Here is a 14,691-nt window from a genome sequence, read left to right on the forward strand (position 1 = left end):
TGTCGAGGCGATCTAAGGCAGAGTGGATATCGTACGTCGACGATAATAATAAGGCAACTCCAGTCCTGCGAGCGAGCCATATCCACACAATATCACGCTGGCGTGTTCATTGCGCTACTGGAGCTCTGGTTACACTTACAATGCATCGAACGGATGCGCTTGCCAAAGAGCACAGATTAGACGTGTGTACGCACGAAGGTCGAGCTTCTTGCGCTAGAGTGCGGCACCTGCGCACTCAGAGGCTGGAATGAGAGGGGTGTCAAAATTACGCGGCTGGTGCTGTCTATTATAAAACGGAGGCAATGCAACTTGCTACTACTAGCCAGCATTGTGAGTTTGAAGAACGTCAACTACGTCTTGTATTGAGCTTGGGTAGTTATGATACTGCGAAGTTGTGGGGGTTACTTTGGGTATACCTGTGGTCAAGAAGCTGCAGTGGAATACAAAACCCAGATCATGTATTTGTGTGCATTTGTGGAACCAAGTGGTTAAATAACAGCGATGGCAGGGGTGGTGCGTGGTTTGGAGAGGTATGGTACACTTCGTCCCTTCAGTAGCGGTGAATGCGATGGATCTGCGTCTCCGCAGTAGCTTGAAGGCGATGATGCCCTGCGCAAAGCGAGTCGAACGTGCGAGCGAGCTGAATAGAATTCTGCAGATAGCAGCAGCTGCGAGCTACGTGCCAAAAATGATCACTGGATCATGCCGTCTTGCCCGCGTTGCCGTTCAGACTATCAGTGATGAAGGTGCTGGGCGGAAGGTTGGGCATGGCGGCACTAGTGGCGCGATAGCCATCCAACTTGCCAGGCATGAGAAAACTAATGGGCGGCAAGCGTGGGGTTCCTACAGGCGGCGGCGGCGCCAATCCTCCTAGTCCGTTGGGTACGCCGCCTGTAGCATATTGGGCATTCCTGAAGGCGTCCGACGCGTTCTGATCGTAGCCAAATCGGTTCAGCGGCGAGACGGAAGATCCATTTGGGAAGGCAGCTTCGAGCGACGTGATGGAGTGCAGACTATGCCGACGCGTGCTGTCGCTGCCGACACCGATACTGCCGAGCTTGGCCCGCCGGGCGACGCTGACCATGCGGTGCTTACGGTCGCTCTTGCGCTGGTGCTCGTTTTGGCGATCCCGATGGAAATGGCATAGAGTATGAAGCTGTCCGTTGCGCTTGGTGGCGCGCGGGTTCGAGCACTTGCCGGACTTGTACTTGCACAGAAGTTGCTGCTGCTCTCCGCGCGGGGAGCTGAGCGTGGAGAAGCTGCCGTCGTCCTGGCTGTTCATGAGCTGGTGGCTGCGCTTGAGGCGACGCTGGCGGTAGATCTCACTGCCCCTGTCCGCGCTGTCCGGCTGCAGTCCCGTGTCGAGTTGTTCGCGGTCTGAGGAGTTGTGCACTCACCTCCAGTGAGCTAAGAAAAAGAAAACTGTCCTTCACTGTCGCAGAGCGAGCGGAGGCCAGCAATAGAGTAGAGCAGAGAGCAGAGCGCTGGTTAATGCGGCGCGAGTTCCAAACCGTGAAATGGGGGAGGGAGCTTGCCGGCGCTGGGCAAGAAAGCGAAGTGAGCGTCGGGAGGGCGGTGAGTACGCGACGATGGCCGTACTCTCCAACCACCAAGAGCGAAAGTAGCAAGTGCGTTGCAGCAAGTGGCAAGTGCATACTCCAGTGTGGCTGGCCCGGGTTCTGGCTGGGGTGGGGGTACCGGCTGAACGGAAACGCTTGGGGATTTTGGTGTGCAGAGACTGAGCTTTCTGTAGAATGCCCGGAAGCAGCGGAACATGCTCCGGGTAACGGTCGATAAGTCTATGGCGGCGACTTGCACTGCAACTTGCCCCATTAAGGCACTGCCCGCGATCTCTAGCTCCCTCCTCCCTCCCTATACCGGCGGCCTTAGCGAGACGCGCACGTGAATGCGCTTGGCGAACTTCGCTAGAGATGACATCTCTGCCATGGTCTAGCCAGCCCACGTGACGACCAAAGTTGATCGCTACATCACCTCCATGACTAGCATTACATGTACTTAAGTATCGTCGATAAAGGCCCGCGAGGTATTTAAGGGGGGGGGGGTATGGTGGAAGGCGGCGCTGAACTGCCTGAAATGATTTCTTCTGTGTTCCTTTGGCTCTCCTTTAATGCAGTGGAGTTCGAGACCCCGCCAGAAATCACGAAGGACGGGTACGAATACTGCAACATCCTCCAACGAGAAGCCCACGCTCAGCCCAGCGGTGAGAGAACGTTGCTCCGTCGCAAGTAAGTGCGAGTCACTCGTTGCGGATCTTTTGCCGTCGTCTCCGTTGCACTGAGCCGACTCGATCTTCAAAGCTCAAGTGTACAAAAACGAGTCATCGAATAAGAAACCAACGGCAACACCTGCAACGTTCTACCGATTATTGGTTTCGTTCGCGTCCGAGCAGACGACAGACGGGCGAGCGCTGGTCTCAACTTATTAGCCCGCGCCCCACTTGGAAATCTCCACGTTGCGATGCCTGAACATACCGGTATACAGCATACCCGTCCGTGGATCTCGCTGCTCCACAAGCTGCTGGCGACAAATAGCGACGGTTTCCCGCCGCCCGTCGTTGCCTGAAGCTGCTGTGTCCGCTTCCTTTGCAAGCCGCTCGTCACGCACAAGCGCTGCTGCAAGCTGGTGCGCAGCAGCAGGCATCACTTAACGCACCCCACTTGCCCTTTCCGCCACCTTCCCTGCCATCCAGTCTGGCGAGAGGACCATGCGTCCTGAACTCGTGTCCAAACACCAGCATGATTTGTGTCCAATGTTAACGTGGCACGCCACAGTGGCGGCCACGTACGTGCTGCTGTTACTTTGCGCCTAAAGGGCCAATCGGGTGTTGGTATTTTGCCGCGAAGGGCACGGCGAAGGTTGCCGTCATGATTTTTAGATATTGTCTCGGTAACACAGCCCCAACAGCTTCGACTTGACCATCGTACAATACCGCTGGCGATCAACGATAACTTAGAAGGAGAAAGCGCAGAGAACACTGTCGATTCTGAGTTGCTTAGTCTAGCTAGTCGAGAGGCCGGTCATTTCGCTGCTACTCGGAATTACATCTTCTACGCATTTACCGGTATACTTACCGTATTCCTTATGTGATTGGCGACAGTCAAATTCTTGAGGTGGTCCAGCCTTTCTGCCAGCATAAAAGATACCCGCATAGAAAAAACTATATGACATGCTCAAAATTATATTGGTCGCCAAGCACATAAAGCGCGACGACACGAAATTTAAATCAATTTGATTGGCTGCTGGATTTGTCGCTAATGACCGAGCGTCGCCAATCACATAAGGAATACGGTACCACAATTGTTGAGTCACAGCAATCACATGTCTTCGATTGCATCCGAGATTCCCAGGGCACCCACGCATTTCCAAACTGGGAGTCCCAGTGGCGGGATTGGGACCAGTTAAAGTGGGCGTTTCGCAGCGAGTTATGCCACCTCTGTTTGATGCTGTGCGAGCAGGCTGGTATCGTTGGTGTATGTCTTCTACAGTACCGGCTTCTGGATAGCTGGCTACGTGTACCTTGAAGCGAGTCTTGTGCCACAGGAATAGTTGTTGGGGAAAATGGAGTGTCGAGACGTTGGAATGGCGAAACGCCCCACAGGTGACCAGTTGTCAGGACGACATGCGTCAGCAACTTCAGTATCCTATAGGGCCCCCAAAACAGTAGGGGTGACATCGACTTCCCGCTGGAGGTACTGTAGCTTGATTCTATGGGCTTATTCTGTCGGATGAGGCCATTGTCGAATGCCGGCTGAACCGAAGGATGCACGTAGCGTACGTCGTTCCTTCTGTATTAGGCTTGGTCACGTAACTTTGAACCAGTGGACGCCTTCCAAAAATAAAGTAAGCACCTGACATATCTGCAGCAGATATGTCAGGTTTTATCGACCTCTATGTCGACTTATATGTTTTGTGCCCCACCACAAATCTAGTAAGAGGAGGAACCTAGGCCAGTGCAAAGTGTCCCCTCCGCAAGAAGGTACTTGAGTTTACTAGCAGTTTTATACATTGCGGCAATTTCTATTGGACTAAAAAAATTGTACTTGAAGCTCACCACTTCCCCTTTAGAGACTCTCGCCAACAAGATGCACGAGGAGGACGATGACGTTGACGTGCTGCTGTTATTGAGCGCCGCACACTCGTGGCGCGAAGCTAGTTTGGGTAGTGTCCGCCGTGAAGTGCACCAGCAGATGATCGTGGCGCGTTGCCATGCGTACACGTCACTACCTGACGGTGTCATGCTTGGATACAACCTGTGCGGCCGCGTGGATGGCCCTTTACCGGAACGGCCTCGACACGAACTTCATAAACGCTACAAGCCTCACGAGGTAGGTTTTATTGACGAGTGGATAATGTTCGCACTGTTCGTAACAACTGCTACTATATACTACGCAGAGCTGCCTTTAAACACCTACTTAAAAGATTCTCGCATCTGCAATGCACCGCTCGCGCCAATACGTGGCCGAGTGAACCATCTCCTGCAAGTAGGAAGCCAATTAGCAAACATTCTTCTCCAAGCTTCTTGAGTACGTACCTTTCGTTACGATGGCGGCACTTTGCCCTCAACGACCGATTTTCGAAAGTGTGGGCTTCTTCAACTTGAGCGCAAAATGAGATATGCGAGATATATGCAGAGAGAGAGTGATTGTGGGTCAGTTCAGAGCGATGGTCAGCATTTCTAATACAAAATTCTAGATCTAGCGATAAGATGGCTACAGAGATTAAATATAGGGGAAGGGTAGATTACTCAGACGATTTTTACGCCCCACGGATTTTATTCGATCGTTATGCCTGCAATATCTGCTGCAGGTATGTCAGGTGCTTACTATATTTTTGGAAGGCGTCCAGTGAGACCTCGGGCAATGACTGCGCTGGACAGGTTTCAAGCCTATGTCTGACCACTTTGAAGTTAAGCGTGTAGGGCGGAACAGTGCCAGGGCATAAGTGCACAACGTAAAGCAAAAACAAACGCAAATCCAGTGCACTGATATTTTATTTGTTAATTCAGTACAAAATTTACGCCAATCTACTGCATAATCTTGGCGTCAGACGCGCGAATCGCGGGCGCGCAACAGCGCTTTCGGTCGCGATAGGCGTCCGGCAAGGCGGCAACTTCCGCGGACTGCTTAAGAATACTCTGGACGGTAGTGCGCTTTACTGCTCGGGGGGTCTTAAAGCGCTCCGTTGCCCCACGAGCAAGTTCGGAGTGAGAGCATGCAGGATCTGACTTGTGCTTCTCGCACAAAGACTGCTTTTGTGGGACATGTAGGAGGAAGGGCGATGTCCCATTGTCTTTGGCGGTAAAAATCAAAGTGTGTGTAAGAAGACGTCCGATCCAAAATTTAAAATCAGATCGATGCGGCGTGTCATCCCTCGGCGAGGAGGGGAAAACCGTTGAGGTTAATTGCTAGGGTGGTGATGGGCAAAGGTAATTGCGCATCCGTTTCGCGTAATCATAAAATCTGGCAGGGTATCGACTGATACCGGTGTCGAATTGGAGGTGCACGACTGTACTGCAATTTTTTCAGAATATCTGCAAAGTAAGGGCAAAATCACAACAGATTGTATCCGAGTCATAAAAATGGATCTTGAAATATAAAAGAGAGTGGTTGCTGTTCCAACCTAGGAACCACTTGGTCACGAAAACATGCTACCCTAAAACCTTCAAATAAGGCCTATACGCTGGGTTTTGCATCCGAGCATGTATACTGTGCAGTCAGTCGGCCAGGAATAGAAGCAAAACTGACAGGTGCACTTGCACAAACGCATTTCCCCAGAACTCTCAGAAGCAATGGCCAGCGTTGCTGGTAGAAGAAAGCGAACAGACACAACGGGTGTCGACAGCTCAAGAGGCGGCGGAGATATCTCAGCAAACACGAATGAAGATTCGTCGCTCGAAGTGGAGTCTGCTTCGTCGCCAATGCTAGTAGCATCACCTCCTTCTCATAGTGCTGGACCAGCCTTGAAAAAGCTCCAGTTTGATTCGTGGGATGAATTTCATGCTTTTGTGCGTGAGTATGAAGCACAGACCTACCAGGTACTGCCTAAACTGCGATACGAACTACAAGTGTTTCAAATTTTCTAACCATTGCCACTTAGCTGTTTCGAATAAGAACAAATAAAACGGTGAAAGCTCGAAATGCGAAAATCAAGAATCCAGCTTCGCACATTCCACATTCTTTCGAGCAGTACTCGAAAGGATTAGAGTGTACTCATGCAGGAAAATACAAGTACAGGGGCCAAGGAAAAAGGTTGCGTCAAGAAAGCCGTCGGATAGAGTGTCCTGTACAGGTTGGTGTGGCTTATTCTTTTAGAACTTGGGAGTCTGTAATTCGATTCCAGAATATTTATTCTGGAATCGAGTTACAGCTTACCACTTGACGCTATACAGACTCGCTTCATCGGAATATTTCTCTTGCTCGTAGATAAATGCTTGCGTGAAACTGATAAACCAAGACACTCAAAAGTGGGCAGTGTGTGTAACAAAATCAATGCTCGATCACAATCACGATCTCAATGTGAAGTTGTTCAACTACTATCCCAAGACGCGCCTAGCACTTCCAGCGGAAGTTGTCGAGACAGTGAATGTTTTACAACAGACTGGTGCAAGAAAGAAGACTATTCACCAGTACATTCTGGAGAACTCGAACTGCCTGCCGACAAGTCGAGATGTCCACAACCTGGTCCGTACGTTGAAAAACGACAAGTTTGGGAGCACTTCGCGGGTGGAACGACTCAAAATCTGGATGAAGGACTTCAGTGAGCAGCCAGGAAACATTGCGCGGATTTTTACAGACATGGAGAGCGGCAAGGTAAGAGGATCGTGTACAACATTTTATTATGTCTGACTGTCTTTAATTTGTTTGTTTATCCAGAAAGTAGCAACTTGTATAACAATACAGACGTCACACATGCATGAAACATTCTCTCGGTTTCCAGAAGTACTTTTGATTGATGCAACACACGGGACGAATCAGTCAAAGTACAAAATATTTTCTTTTATGGCTCACGATGTCTACGGAAAGGGTCAGTTCGCTCAGCATTCCTAAATTAAGAACGAAAGATCTGAAACACTACAAGCAGCAATTGACGAATTCAAGGAAAACAATCCGGAGTGGACTCAAATTCAATGTGTGATCGTTGATAAGGATTTTACGGAAATTTCGGTATTGAAGTCCTCACTTCTGTCCGTTTCGGTTTTACTATGTCAATTTCACGTTATCAAGTATCTTGTAGAGGAACTTGCGAGTGGAGTTTACGGGTTTAGTATATACCAGAAAGAACAATTACGCAATTGCATTCGACTCATGGTGTACGCTAGAAGTGAACGTGAATTTGAAAAGCATCGGCGCTACATGAAGCACATGATTGAGCTCGGCTGTGGTAGACGCAGCTATGAATACCAGAACCAGAGCTCTTCGAGATACACTGGTGGTGTTTTTAATGAAGGACCCGAGAATCTTCCGAATGAATTTCTGGAGCAAAGTGGCTACATCATCGATCCATTATCTGTTGAATCAAACGATCAAGAATGGGTTCATCCTTTTGAAGCCTATTTTAAAAAGAACTGGGATACCTGTAAGGAAATGTGGTGCTCCTACACACGGCAGAACGCTGTTACACTTGGTAACAACACCAACAACAGATTGGAGGCGTCGTGGAAACAGATCAAAGATGTTGTGAGCAGTAGTATGGGTCTTGACGAATGCGTAGCAGCTATCATGCTCTATCAAGCTCGAGCCGAGCAATATTTGGATGGACAAAATAACAAGGTATCTGTCGTTCACCATACGGAATACGATGACGAGATGACAGTGATTGCGAATTTGGTTAGTCGACATGCCTGTGAGCTGATATACGAACAGTATAGTTACGTTCAACATCGCGCATCCTACAGTTACTACGAAGCATTTCCGGGTATTATATTTATCAGGAGCAATAGAGAAGAAGATGAATCTCTGGATGAGCCGAGTGTCGAGTATACAATTCAAAAGCAAAATTGGCACTGCTCGTGCTTATTTATGAGCACCCGGATATTACCCTGCAGACACGTTTTCTACGTTCGTAAGGCTATGAAGATGGACACCGTCATCCCAATAAAGATGCTTCATCCTCGTTGGTTACTTTCAACTCTGCGTCAGCGGCCAGCTCACAGTAATGTACAGCCTACTCCGTTCCGTGTTAAAACAGTAATTTCGCGCTCATCAGTACAGACATGGGACTGCAATCGAAAATATCGAGAGGCGCGAATTGTGGCTAATGAAATTTGCAGTGGTATGAGTAACCTTGGAATGATCGAGTACAAGTCGGCAATGAAAGCTCTAAAAATTGTGGCATCTCTTTTCGAATCTAAAAGGTTTGTCGAGTTAATTTCATTGACAGGCGATTGTGACTTGGCATCGACACATCAAGAACATCTCACTCAGTGTACAATGCTAAGTGAAGCACCAGTCGACCAACAGCATAATATTGTGGACAGGGATGTCCCGCTGCAACCAAGGATAGAAGCTCCTTTGTCAGAGACAACTAGCATTTTGGACGGGAATGATGTGTCCAACTCGTACGAAGTTTTGAGCGATGTGCAACAAGCAGACACGGGTTTTATCGAGCAGAGTGGTTTTAATTTTCCTCTAGAGCCCGCCTTCAGTGAATCCGAGACATTTTTAAGTACGACAAGCAGGGTTAATGGTGAGACTTCCAACGACTACATACCAGATACGTTAATCAACGGTATTGCTGGAAATAAAAACAGTGGAATTGCTTAAAGTGCGCCTGGTATTTGCAGATCTCTAACTCGAGTCCAATTCATCGACAACGATATTCAGATCATTTCTCCGTGCCGAGCTCGTGGGAGACCTAAAACCAAGCAAAGAGCAAAGAAAAAAACTGTCAACAAAGGTATCAGAATGACGCGTATGGATTCTAACCTACTCAACTTGAATATGAGCTTATCATCCGTCCAAAGTATATTGACCGGGTCTGAAACGTACGAAGCAGCTAAATCTCTGCAGCAATTTCAAGTTTTTGGATTGAAGACCAAGTTGAAGCCGCCGAAAGCTCACAAAATTTCGCGTTTACCAGTTTCCAAACCTTTAATCGATTTAGATCAGCTCCACCGCGTTTTATCAGGGATTATCTCTCGAAATGTGACGCTAAAGTGTCTGCTTCGCAGCGTAAGTTTGTTGGGCTGGCTGAAAAAGATGTCGCAGTTGAAGTAACTGGAGTTGGCGTTTTCAGTACATCTACGCTCATGTTAATGAAGAAGTGGCATCGATCGATGGAAGCAGTGTCAAGGATCGACAAAACAAAAGAGTGGATCCAATGTGTCGACTTAAATAACGACTTTCCAAAACATTTCGAGGTGGAACGAAGTGACGATTTGCTCAAGAAATTAGAAAAATTACCTCTGAATCGCGAATCGGTACGACCTTATTTTTTCACATTGGATTTTTTTATTGTGTTAATATGCTAATTTCTTGTGATATAGATTCATGCTTTGGATCTTGCTGCTAGAGGTTGTGTCGGTGATGATACAATGTGCACGGTTGCCGAAAAATTATTCGGTACGGATCCAAACGTTACACTAGTTGATCCATCACACTTGGGCATCGTTCTCAATGGGGAGATCACGGTCAATACCGATAACATCACTGGTTTTTTGCGCGCGAATAGCAGTGAGGTGGTCCTTATACCGGTCAACTGTAACGGTAACCATTGATGCAGCATCATGATACAGTCGTCATCACGGGAAGTACACATCTACGACCCAATGAGCTCAAAGTACGTCACATTTGTTCGAGCTGCTGCCCAAAAGTTGATACATCTTCTCCGGAAAACAGCAGAGGAGCCATCTTACAGCGTTCACATTTACAGCTCCAATGTTGGAGTACAATACGACAGCTACAATTGTGGTATCTACGTGCTTTTGAGCTTCGAGCACTTTACTGGTGCACCTCAGCTCGGACGAGTCGACAAAAAAATGCTGCAATGTCTTCGATACCGGTACCTACGAATGTGCTACGGCTAGAAGTGGAGAGGAGCATATAAAAACCTTTAGAATACATTTGTCACCTGTGTGAACGCTCGAGGCATCACATAAATGACCTGCACGAATTGGCGCCCGTGTCTTCACTAAAGTCAAGAGTGATTTAGATTGTCTTATAAGTATTACATTCGCTAACAATGCTAAAGTTAATATGTGTTTCGTTTATCCGGATCTGTATACCCTGTTTAGAATTAATACCAGCGATTTGAGCTCGCTCTTTTAATCTGGAACGAGTCTGGACCAATCTTGAACGATACCGTACCAGTCTGGAACGAGACTGGACCAGTCTGGATCTAGTCTGGAACAGTCTGGATTATTAGTCTCGTCTCATATGTGCCAGGTTGGAACAGCAACAAGTGCCAATATAAAAATGCAATCAAGTGGCACTGATCGTGGATGTAGAACATCACAATATCCCGTCAAAATTGCATTTCCGAACATTCTACTCGGAGTTGAACTTACTTTTTATGAAAGGAAACCTGGCCAGCAGAAAACTACACGGCATTCCGCAAGGGAAAGCAACAAGGACGCACACCTAAGGGAGCCCAAGCTGATCGCCCAGCAAGCTTACTGTGAAGACGTCTTCCCTCCTACTGTAAGCCACACGATCGAGACAAGAAGCCAACTGTAACGGGGTACAATCCAGTGTGCCCCATGTTACATAAAAAGTGACCCGTCACTCTTGTGGACACCTGGTACACGGTACCAGGTGCTCTCGGAGCCAGTCAAGGCATGACTACTTAGTTCCACTATACATGTAGGTAACCTTCTAGTTTGTATGGAGCCCAAGCTACTCCTTACTTATAAATACATCAGTCTTACATCTACTCTCTAAGTAGCAAACCGTTCCACTGAGGTCCGGGAACGCGTGGACTTACGTTCACTCGGGTAGTAAATACCCCTAAGCACTTCCTCTGTGCAAGGTTCTGTGTGGCCCCGTCACACTTGGTAGCACTCGTAATCAATCCAACACCATCGCGGGTAGATTGAACTACCTGAATCCTCTGTGCGCTCAACGTTTGAGCAATGATGGACCGAAGCGAGTTTCCTCGCTTGAACGACTCACAGTACGAGTCTGTTCGAAAGCTGGGAGGCATCTTTGGACAATATGTCCTTCGCAGCTTGGTGGCGGCGACGCCTGCCGAGCAACAAGAACGCGTGACCACGTTTGAGACTTACGAGCGTGGTCCATTGCTCACGTCCGCGGGAGCTTGGAGGCCTCGATGGCCGCTCCCCCCGCAAGCCGGCCTAAGCCGGTATGGCTGAAGGTCCCCGCGTTTGAGGGGGAGGAAGGAGAGAACCTTCACTTCTGGGTCCGTGGGGTGGAGATCGCCATGAAGACGGGTCTGTGGTGTAGTAGAACACACAAATATCGTCAGATGTGGATTCCTTACACAAACCACAACGAATCGCCGAGTTAGGTCGGCGGTTTGTATGGCCTGCGCAGAGGGTGGTCCCCTCGCGGTCCGGCCCTTCCGGGACAGACGAGTGGCTCGTTTCCACTCGGTTCCGACTAACCAAGTCAGATCACTTCCGAGACTCCGCCGAGTTTGGTTCGGCTGAGCTCGTTCACAACCCTGTGCCCTCCACCAAAGGATGGACGACGGCGCGCGAGCGCTTTTACAGGTCACCGAGCGCAGAGGCTGCTCAGCTAGAAGTGTTACGGCACCCGGGCTATCCGACGTACCGGCCCGCTGAGTATGCGGGACTTTCTTTCGCGCGTAGCGAGACTTTGTCCTACCCGGACCGACCTAATCTCTTGGCGCTACCAGTCAATACTCTACAAGCTATGCCTCTCGAGTATTGACGGCAGGCATAATCCAGCCCTATGCAGGGACTTACCGGAAAAGTGTACACTTGTCTTGGACTAGGAAAATTCTGCTCTGTTATCTTCTGGGAGCCTTTTCGGCTCCTCCTATTTAATCCTATGCTTCTCATACAAATATCTAGTGAAATGTAGTCGTTTCGGATCTCTACCGACTCTTCAGGCGGCCGTTGAGCTCAGCGGCTATCCGGATAGCATATCCGGACAGATCGCCGAGTACTTACCGTGATCCTTGGCTCCTAAGCTCTGGGTTATCAGACCGAGCCGATTCTTGACCTAAAGTAGGTCGGCGTATGGTCGAATCTGGAAATCCCTACACCACAACTGCCCCGGTTATGATACGAGCCGAGCTGGTGAGTGTCTTAATCCTTCATTTTGTTCTGCCACCGTTGGTCCGTACTCGGCTGATGACGTCTCGCGGCTCCCCACCACCTTCTTTGGTACGTTCGTTGCTTCCGCTGTCACTCACTTGGCAGCTCCTTACTCTTCGCATGTTGTTCTAGCACAACCCGTGGAACCATCCTTCTTCTCCAACTCCTCGTCGAGGTGAAGGCGTGCCAGCTGAGTCGATTCCTCGACCCGTCGGTACTCGTGGGGTCAGCGACCGGCATGAAGCTGGGCTGGTCGACCTGACAACTTCCCATGAGTCTGACGCGGAGTCGGCGGGGTCTTCTCGCGTGCGCCTTCCTGGTCCACCGAGCTTGCCAGGCGACACCACTTCGGGCGCCACCAATCAGCCAAGCTCGGCTGCTCCAGTGAGTCTTGACTCCCTCATGGCCAGAATTAACGAGCAAGGGCATGATCGCCGAGAAGAATTGACCTTCTTGGCGAGGCTCATGGCTTACGGATTTACTCGTTCCGTGGAGCCCTCCGATCCCGTGCAGCGGCGAGCGATTTTGCATGCTGCTTCCGCGGGGGAACTGTTGGATATCTTGAAAGGCAACTACGCCGCTCTTGATTATCCGAAGATCATCGGCGATCTCCAAGCTGACAATCAAGCTGTTCAGGAGGAGAACCGCGCACTGACTCGGCGACTGGACTCGCTTGCTCTCAGCAATGTCGACTTGTCAATTCAGCTCTCGTCGGCTCAACAGCAAGTGTCTCGATTGGAGGCTGCTGCTACGCAATCGGCTAATCTCCTCGCGTCGCTGCGAAAGGCTGTAGCTTTTCGCTCCGCGCGGTTATGGAACCCTCAGGTTGTGACGACGCGAATTGAAGAAGATTTCGATCTTGCTGAACAAGCGCCTTCTGCCTATGCCCCGGGTGCTCACTCGGCTGAATCGTCAAAGGCATCCATATCTTCACTGGGTCTTCGATCGGTGAGCTCGGCTCAGATGGCGAGAGTGCGTCTGATGACGACTCGGCGGACGATGGGTTGGGTTCTCCCAATCTCCGAGGCGCGTCTCCGAGTATGTCTCGTTCGGCACCCCACTCCCCAGTGGAACGGATCCTCAGCCCACTTCCGCCGCGTCGGGTCCTGAGGCACCTTGTTCGGCGTCAGCTTCGTTGGCTAGCTCGGCGATGATCCTTCTTGCCACGGCTGCGAATGTTGCATCTCCTTCCGCAAGTTCCCAAGGGATGACGTCTGCTACGACGCCACGCCCCCAATCGTCGAGTCCGCTGAGCTCTTCCCAGTTGTCTCCGTCGGGTTCAACTCACTTGGAATCCGGATCGCCGACTTTTTAGTTTTCTTCCTTTGACTGGGCGTCCCGTAGGTATCGTTCCGGACTTCATTTCGTAATTATTCAGTATATGTAGTTTCGACACAGTAGCATTCCATCTCAACTCGGCCTGTGTCGTCCGCCGAGTTGGTGTAACTTTTGGTGCAATAGCTGCTAATCCTCATCTGCAACTTGCACCATTTGCAGACGGTTTTCGCGCTTCTTCTGTCGTAGATAGTCAAACAGGAGACCTCCGCATGACAAATTCGACAGTGGTTCCCAAGTAGGCTCATCGTAGCCGACCCACTTAACTTTAAACTTCCGTTGTGATCGTGACGTACTTGTGGATAATGGTAGCTCGTCGTCGAGAATTGCTTCGACTTCATACTGGTTTGTACTTGTGTCTGGTTCCCAGCTGTCTTCAGGCAGTAATTCTTCATCAAAGTCAAATCGCTGAGTCTCTTCGAGGTCGGCGATCAGCCTCGTCTTTGGTCTTCCGCCGAGTTCGGTGACTGCCTTCAGACGTGATACATGGACCACTGGGTAGAACCTATATCCACTCTTGTCGGGTAACTCCAATTCATAGGCGAATTCTTCCACCTTCTTCTTCACCCTGAATGGTCCATGCCATCGGTGGGCTAACTTCTTGGTCAGGCCCGACTTGACTCGCTCCATAAACAACCAGACTTGATCTCCTTCTTTGAACAAGGATTTGGTGGATTCATCGCCTGGTTCTGCAACTTCATCTTCGTCATCTGCTGTGTTTGGAATGGATCTTTTCTCCTTCTTGCTCAACGCTTCGTTGTGCTCTCGAGCTCGTCGTGCTTTCTCTCGCACTTGGAACTCAGCTGCTAATCGAAGTGCCACTTCTCGTTGTCTGTTCGCTTCTCGGCGCCACTCGACTGCGTCCGCCGAGTTGACTGGGCGTCCCTGTCCACGTCGTATCGAACTCGTCATAGCCTTGAGTGTAGACTTGGCGTCCCAACCATGCACCAGATAGAAAGGGGTTTCTCGCCGAGTCGAATCTCTTGAGTTGTTTATAGCGTGTACCATCTTCTCGGCGATGTCATCCCAGTCGGCTTGAAGTGGGTCTTCCACGTAGCCCCGAATGGTCTGAACCATTGTCTTGACTGATCTCTCTT

General features: G+C 49.7%; 1 protein-coding gene across 1 annotated transcript; it reads right to left on the bottom strand.

The window, feature by feature from the left end:
- Nucleotides 1-454: 454 nt before the first annotated feature.
- On the bottom strand, nucleotides 455-2,661 carry PITG_20563 (uncharacterized protein; the record flags this gene model as incomplete). Its single annotated transcript, XM_002895466.1, has 4 exons — nucleotides 455-1,377; nucleotides 1,699-1,983; nucleotides 2,163-2,318; nucleotides 2,493-2,661. The coding sequence occupies 4 exons, from the start codon at nucleotides 2,659-2,661 to the stop codon at nucleotides 701-703; spliced, it is 1,287 nt and encodes a 428-aa protein (XP_002895512.1).
- Nucleotides 2,662-14,691: the final 12,030 nt, after the last annotated feature.

This window comes from Phytophthora infestans, genomic scaffold (assembly GCF_000142945.1).
Source record: "Phytophthora infestans T30-4 supercont1.172 genomic scaffold, whole genome shotgun sequence".
In the NCBI taxonomy this organism is placed as follows: domain Eukaryota; phylum Oomycota; class Peronosporomycetes; order Peronosporales; family Peronosporaceae; genus Phytophthora; species Phytophthora infestans.